This window comes from Lathyrus oleraceus, chromosome 7 (assembly GCF_024323335.1).
Source record: "Lathyrus oleraceus cultivar Zhongwan6 chromosome 7, CAAS_Psat_ZW6_1.0, whole genome shotgun sequence".
Lineage (NCBI taxonomy): Eukaryota > Viridiplantae > Streptophyta > Magnoliopsida > Fabales > Fabaceae > Lathyrus > Lathyrus oleraceus.
Genome location: NC_066585.1, coordinates 34,067,388 through 34,075,008, shown reverse-complemented (window position 1 = coordinate 34,075,008; position 7,621 = coordinate 34,067,388). Strand labels below are relative to the sequence as shown.

Here is a 7,621-nt window from a genome sequence, read left to right as displayed (position 1 = left end):
AGAGCAGGTGGTCGATCATCAGAAGCTGACCGAGGACAACGCCTACCTACGGGCTCAGGTTGAGTCTCTCGAGGGAAAGGTCCGTCCTCTGGCGGATGAGACCGAGGAGGAACGCGCCCTTGGTTCGCGCGGTGAGCTGCTAGGGCATATTCGGACTCTCAACCAAGATCTCGTGGCCTGCTTCAAAGAGGGTTTCGACAATGCTGTCGAGCAGCTCGGGCTTCTGAACCCTGAGTTGGTGACAGAAGGGTCGGCCTATAACTGCTGCGTCCGGGATGGTGAGATTATCTGCCCGTTTGAAGCGGAGGAGGAGCTGGGGGGAGAAGAAGAAGAAGAGGATGAAGAGGTGCTCAGAGCGGAGTCTTAGTTTATATGTTTTAGTTATCATGGCCTGCGTGCCTTATGTATTTTGGCCTTCGGGCGTTGTAATATGGCCTTCGGGCGTACTTGGCTTCGGCCGCTTTTATCGTTTCTAATGTATGAATATTTTCGTTATCATTCATTGTGCTCGTTTGTGTTTGATACTTGTTTGTATGAATTCGTACTCTACTCGACTTTGTTAATCTCCTCGGTTTAGGGAACCGACGAAGTGTCGGGCTTTGTGCCCGTGGGTATCGAAGCCCGGGTCCGTTGTTCGAACCCTGGTCCCGAGGCTTGGGTCCTCCCATCGCGAGCTGGGTGCCCTGCCAGTCTTGGTACTTCGACGTTGAGCCTTGGTCAAGATCCCAACCGTCGGGGAGGGTTGTGTTTGTTATGTGACCCCGGATCGTTCCCGGGTCTCGTGGTTCCTCCCTGGGGTTTTGGGGACGAAGAGCGTGGTCGTACCTGCCACGTCTCCCCGTGGTGTATTTAGCTGTAATATTGTCTAAGTTTTTCTGCGTTCCATGGTCGAGCGAGTTGTTCTCCTTGTAGGTTTTCTAGGTAATAGGCCCCGTTGCTCGTTTTGTCGCGAACGCGGTAAGGGCCTTCCCAGTTGGCCGCCAGTTTGCCCTCTCTCGGGTTTTTCTGGTTTCTTCTGAGGACCAGGGTGCCGACCTGGAACTCTCTTTTTATGACTTTCGCGTCATGGCGTAGTGCTATCTTTTGTTTGAGGGTTGTTTCCCGGAGAGCTGCTTCGGAACGTATCTCCTCGACTAGGTCGAGCTCGGCTCTAAGGGTTTCATCGTTCATTTCCTCGTCTAGGGGCTCCTCTGTCCTCCTCGTTGGCGTCCGTATCTCCACCGGGATGACTGCCTCGGTGCCGTAAGTTAGTCGGAACGGGGTTTCCCCGGTGGTAGAATGTGGTGTCGTGCGGTAGGCCCATAGGACGCTATGTAGCTCCTCGACCCATGCCCTCTTTGCCTCGCCGAGTCTGCGTTTGAGGCCACGTAAGATTACCCTGTTGGCCGCCTCTGCCTGCCCGTTCGTCTGCGGATGCTCGACAGACGTGAAATGCTGTGTGGTGCCCAGGCTGGCGATGAAGTCCTGGAATCCTCCGTCCGTGAATTGTGTCCCGTTGTCTGTGACAAGTGCCTGGGGTATACCGAACCGAGCGAGGATGTTGCGTTTGAAGAACCGGAGAATGTTCTGCGCGGTTATTTTAGCCAGTGCCTCCGCCTCGATCCATTTGGTGAAGTAATCCACCCCGACGATGAGGTATTTATTCTGATATGATCCGGTGACGAAGGGTCCGAGGATGTCCATGCCCCACCACGCGAAGGGCCATGGGGAAGACAATGATTTGAGGTCGTTCGGGGGTGCGAGGTGCATGTCGGCATGTCGTTGGTATTTGTCACATCTTTTGACGTGCTCTTTCGAATCGTTTTGCATGGTCGGCCAGTAGTAACCTGCTCGAAGGGCTTTTCGTGCGAGCGATCGTCCGCCGAGGTGTTGAGCGTTAATTCCCCGGTGTATCTCTCCAAGGATGTCGGGGACTTTCTCTTCCTCGACGCATTTGAGTAGTGGGATGGAGAATCCTCTCCGGTAGAGTTTGCCTTCGAGGAGTACGTACGAGCATGCGCGTCGTTTGACAGTGGTCGCCTCTTTCGGGTCAGCCGGGAGTTCGTCTCGTGTGAGGTAATTGTAGATGGGTGTCATCCAACAGTGGGCATCTCCAATAGCGTTGACCTCGAGTGGAGGCGGTAGTTTGTCGATGCTGGGCCGCGGGAGAATTTCTTGGATTACTGATTTATTCCCACCCTTTTTCCTCGTGCTGGCTAGTTTCGAGAGAACGTCTGCCCGTGTGTTGTGCTCGCGGGGTATGTGTTGAACTTCCCATTTTTCAAATTTATCAAGTTTTTCTTTGACGAGGGACAAGTACCCGAGGAGGTTGTCGTTCTTGGTTTGGTATTCTCCTCGCACTTGTGAGGCCACGAGCTGGGAGTCGGTGGATATTTTTACCTCTTTTGCTCCCAGGTCCTCGGCTAACCTCAGGCCTGCGAGGAAGGCTTCGTATTCCGCTTGGTTGTTTGATGTTGGGAACGCAAGCGCTAACGATACCTCTATCAGGATCCCTTCTTCATTTTCGAGGATGATCCCGGCCCCGCTGCCTGATGTGCTAGAGGCGCCATCGACGAAGATCGTCCATTTGTGGGCGCTTTCTGCTGGAGTCGGGCAGTGGGTCATCTCCGCGACGAAGTCGGCCAGCGCCTGAGCTTTCAAGGCTTTCCTACCTTCGTATTGTATGTCGAATTCGGAGAGTTCTAGTGACCACTTGAGCATCCTCCCGGCCATATCCGGGCGCCCGAGCAGCTGTTTGATTGGCTGGTCGGTCCTCACCTTTATCGTGTGTGCGAGGAAGTAATATCGTAGTCTCCTCGCTGTGTTGATGAGGGCCAGGGCGACCTTTTCGATTTGCTGATATCGGAGCTCGGGACCTTGGAGTGCTTTACTCGTAAAATAGATGGGCTTTTGTCCTTCGTCGGTTTCTCTTATTAGGACGGCGCTGACGGCCTCGGTCGCCACGGATAGGTATAAGTATAGGGTTTCCTTTTCTGATGGCCGTGATAAGACCGGGGGTTGGGACAGAACCTTCTTTAGATGGAGTAGCGCTTGCTCGCATTCATCGGTCCAGTCGAAGGTAGCCTCTTTGCGAAGGAGTCTGAAGAATGGCAATGCGTGCTGGGCGGACTTGGCGATGAAACGGGAGAGTGAGGCGAGCACTCCATTGAGTGACTGGATCGATTTTTTGGTTTTCGGGGTCGGAAACTCCGAGAATGCCCGGCATTTGTCGGGGTTGGCCTCGATCCCTCTTTCGGTGAGATAGAAACCGAGGAACTTGCCTGCCCGGACTCCGAACGTGCATTTCTCGGGGTTGAACCTCATTTTACACCGTCTCGCCTGCTCGAATACCTTCGTAAGGTGTCGAGCATGGGTTATCTCCTCGTGTGATTTGACGATCATGTCGTCCATGTATACTTCGAGCATGTCCCCTATTTCGTCTTTGAAGACTTTGTTCATCATGCGTTGGTATGTAGCGCCAGCGTTCTTGAGCCCGAACGGCATCACGTTGTAATAGTAATTGCCCGTTGGGGTCATGAACGCTGTGTGTTTCTTGTCTGCGGGCGACATAGGGATCTGGTTGTATCCACTATATGCGTCCATGAAGGACAAGAGTTTAAAACCTGCAGAGTTGTCAACGAGCGAGTCTATATTAGGGAGGGGGAAAGCGTCTTTCGGGCAAGCCCTATTAAGATCAGTATAATCAACACACATACGCCATTTTCCATTATTTTTCTTAACGAGGACTACATTAGAGAGCCAGGTTGTGTACTGGGCTTCAGAAATAAAATTTGCCTCTAAGAGGTCTTTTACAGCTCGCTCGGCAGCCTCTGCCTTTTCGGGCGATTGCTTGCGTCTACGCTGTGCTATGGGCTTGGCTGCCCGGTCTACAGCTAGCTTATGACACGCGATCTCGGGGTCCAGCCCGGGCATTTCTGCGGCATTCCACGCGAAGAGGTCGGAGTTCTCTTTGAGGCATGCTACTAGCTCTTCTCTTGTTTCCTCGGGTAGTCCCTTACCTATCTTCACCGTCCTTTCCGGATCGTCCCCAAGAGGAATGAGTTCGAACTCCCCGTCGGGGATTGGTCGGACCGGGTGTTTGAGAGAGCGTTCCTTGGGGAACCTCCCCTCTTCGGTCTCGTCCAGCCCGATGCGACAGTCGAGGTCGATGGCGTTGACTCCTCGGGCAAGATCCTCGGTCTTGAGTTTTTTGTTGTTGCAGTTGCTCTTCGTGCTGACCACGGCCTGTCCTTTTACTGCGGCGTCGTAGCATCGTCGGGCTGCTTCGATGTCACCATGGATGGTGACCACACGTCCCAATTTGGTGTAGTATTTCATCTTCAGGTGGACGGTGGATGGGACCGCAGTGAGTTCGGCCAGTGTCGGGCGTCCAAAGATGCAATTGTAGAGAGACGGGCAGTCTACGACCAGGAATTGGATTTTGACTTCCCTGGCCGTTTCTTGTTCGCCGAAGGTGACGAGGAGCTCAACATATCCCCACGGTCTGGTTGTTGCTCCGTTGAATCCTTGGAGATCTGATCCGACGTAGGGGGCTAAGTTGGTCTTGTCTAGCTTCAGAGTCTTGAAGAGGTGGACGTACATGATATCCACTGAGCTGCCTTCGTCGACCAGGATGCGTCGTACGTCGAATCGGGCCATCTTTGCTCTTATCAATAGTGGGATGGCCGAGTTCGGGGATCCGCCCGGGAGTTCCTCCAGGAAGAAGGATATTGGGTTGGATTTTCCCCGGTATTTTGTCAATGTCGCTTTCTGCTCGGGGGCAGTCAGTAGGAGTTCGTCGAACTTACGTTTGACGGAGAGGGCCGCGGATTCCCCGTTAGTTCCTCCTCCTGATATCACCAGTGTGGTAGGGAAGTCTTCCCAGGGGCTGAGTGCAGTGATCTTGCCCTCGGGCAATGGTTCGGGGAGGAAGAAATCTTCCGGTCGTGACACGCAGAGGGCCATTTGATAGGGAGAGTTGTCAGGGGGTGTGTTTTCCCGGGGTCTCTTCTTCTCTGGCTCGTCGTGTCTGGGAGCTTCGTTCTTCCTCGTGTACTGCTTCAGGTGCCCTTCTTGGATTAAAATTTCAATCGCATCTTTCAGGTGGACGCAGTCTTCGGTCACGTGCCCGTGACTTCTGTGGAACCGGCAGTACTTTGATTTGTCGGTGTGGGGCTTCGGTGCAGACGGTTTTGGGAACCTGACCCTGCCCTGCTTAAATTCAGAGTTGATACATTCTGCGAGGATACGCTCTCGAGGAGCTGTCAGTAAGGTGTACTCGCTATATCTGCCCGCGGGGCCTCTTCCTTCCCGTAGCTCGCGAGGTCTTTCTTCTCTTCGTTTGTCTCCGTTGCGACGGGAAATGCTCGTGTCCTCGCGTTTTGAGTGCTCGGTCTCCCCAGCGTTACGTCCGCTGCGGGCATTGTGTGCCACCTGCTTTTCCTCGTATCTGATGTAGGCCTGGGCTTTATGCAGGAGCTCGTTTAAGGTGCGGGGAGGCTCGATCCCTACGGCTCTGCTAAGTTCACTGCCGGGTAAGAGACCTCTCTCGAGGAGATACTTCTTCATGTGCTCGGTGGTATCTACCTCGACAGCTTCCTGGTTGAATCGCTCGATGTATGAGCGCAGTGTTTCATTCTTCTTCTGCACTATGGCTTCAAGGGTCGCCTCAGTCTTGGGGTGACGACGGGAAGCTGTAAAGTGCCGGGTGAACATGGACCTCATGACTCTCCATGACGTAATGGACTCAGGGGCCAAGCTTTTGTACCAGGCCATGGCCCCTTTCCTGAGGGTCGTTGAGAACAGTCGGCATTTGAGGTGCCCGGTTATATCATTGCGGTAGTCGAGCATCGCGTTGACGTTGTCGACGTGATCGTCGGGATCTGTAGTCCCGTCGTACACAGCTAGGTTTGGCGGTTTCTCCATGCCTTTGGGGAGCGGGGCTTCCATTATTGCCCGAGATAGGGGGCAATGCAAATCTTCCTCGTCGCTCCTTAAGGGAGACAGTTCGTTGTTGTCGGGGCTGTGCCCGCGCCTTGGTGATGTTCTCTCTCGACCACCGTCACGACGGGCGCGTGCCCTGCTGGCGTGGGGTTCGGGAGAGCGACGTCCTCGCTTCTTCGTTGGCTCCGAACGTTGTTGTATCCTACTCACCGGCTGGGGCCGGGCCTCTTGTCGTTCGGCTTCGAGGGCCATGATTCGTTCGTGCTGCCGGTGGAGCATAGAACCGGCCTGATTGAGGGCATTCACCATGGCAATCATTACGGCGTCTCCTTCAACGGGAACGGGAATGGGATGAAATGTCTCTGCCCCTAAATTGTGGGCGTGAGAGGCATCTCCGTTGTTTTGGGGCTCTGGAGACGGGGTGGATGGACGACCGTCCCGAACGTCCGCTTCATGGGATGGCGGGCCGTCGTCCATATTGTAGTTGACGAGGGGACGGCTGTGATCGCTATGTTGTTCTCCGGCCATGTTGGAAGGACAGAAACAAATGAGCTTTTGATCCTCGTTTGATGAAGATGGGGATAGCTCTTTCCCACAGACGGCGCCACTGATCTCACCTGATCAGGAGGGCCTTCCAAGGTCTTGGTGAATGGGCCGGAGAATGAAATGAGAGGGGGGTGTACCTGCAAGGTGCTCCAACGCTTAAGTCAGAAAAGGTACAGAATGAGATTATCAGAGTGTGAGTTAGAATACCTGCCCCTTTGCCATGAAAGGGGTATTTATATTGAGCCCCCAGCGCTGGGCCAAGGCTCCTAATGGGCTGGATTAGCTAGGCCCAAGGAGGAGCTGCCAGGGGACGCGTAAGAAGCGTTAAGACCTAGACCAAGGTCTGCCCCCTGGTCCAACTGCCCCTATCCCTAAGGAGACAATATAGGGGAGTTGGGTGACGTGGTGAGTGGGATGCCGTTATGGCTCTGCCCGACACAACTTAGGTGCCCGCGGCGTGGGTTGACGATGAGTGGATGGAGATCATATGAGGAGGACCCGCTCGTTGTCCGACACGTATTTAAGGGGCCGGGGAGACATTCTCCGGGCGGACGGTCGTTCGCCTGACGTGTCCTCGTGGTCGCTTGGATACGGTCGTTTGGACGTGGGCTTGGCGAGCATTGGGCCGTGCCGTGCTAAGTGTCGTGGCCCAGTCCAGAACACTTCAATTATTACATGGCTTTTGTAGATCATTCATTGTAGAAAAGCATGATGCTTGTAGTTTTCGAATTGGTTAAGTATTGAGAGAGTAATCTGAATTTGAAGTTTGATATGCGTTTCTTTTTTGGATCGATCCCGTTGCCATGCTTAGAGTTAGGTTAAATGGAATACATATTCGTGATGTGCATGATGAGACGGTCACGATGATTATAAGCTTGTTGATTTTGGTTGAGTTTCAATGTTCATCATTTCTGGAATTTTTCTGAGTGTTCTTGGTGAAGAACGAACTCGAATGTGTGTTTGATCCATGTAATGCCTTGCCTAAGTTTGAATTGTGTTTGGCGCCAAGCTCAGCCAATAGGAGCGCGCCACTGAATAAATGAGACGGCGCCGTTTTGTAGTTACTGAAGCGTAATTACGCTTGTGCCACTGGTCCAATAATTATCAATATTATTTCATTTTATTTTTCATTCTTTATTTCATTTTCATGCCA

The 7,621-nt window shown here is 53.3% G+C and overlaps 1 protein-coding gene across 1 annotated transcript; it reads right to left on the bottom strand.

The window, feature by feature from the left end:
• Positions 1-849: 849 nt before the first annotated feature.
• Positions 850-6,450, bottom strand: LOC127101870 (uncharacterized). Its single transcript, XM_051039303.1, has 2 exons — positions 1,991-6,450; positions 850-1,351 (listed from the first exon to the last, which is right to left on the bottom strand). Exons 1-2 carry the CDS (start codon positions 6,448-6,450, stop codon positions 850-852), a joined length of 4,962 nt encoding a protein of 1,653 aa, XP_050895260.1.
• Positions 6,451-7,621: the final 1,171 nt, after the last annotated feature.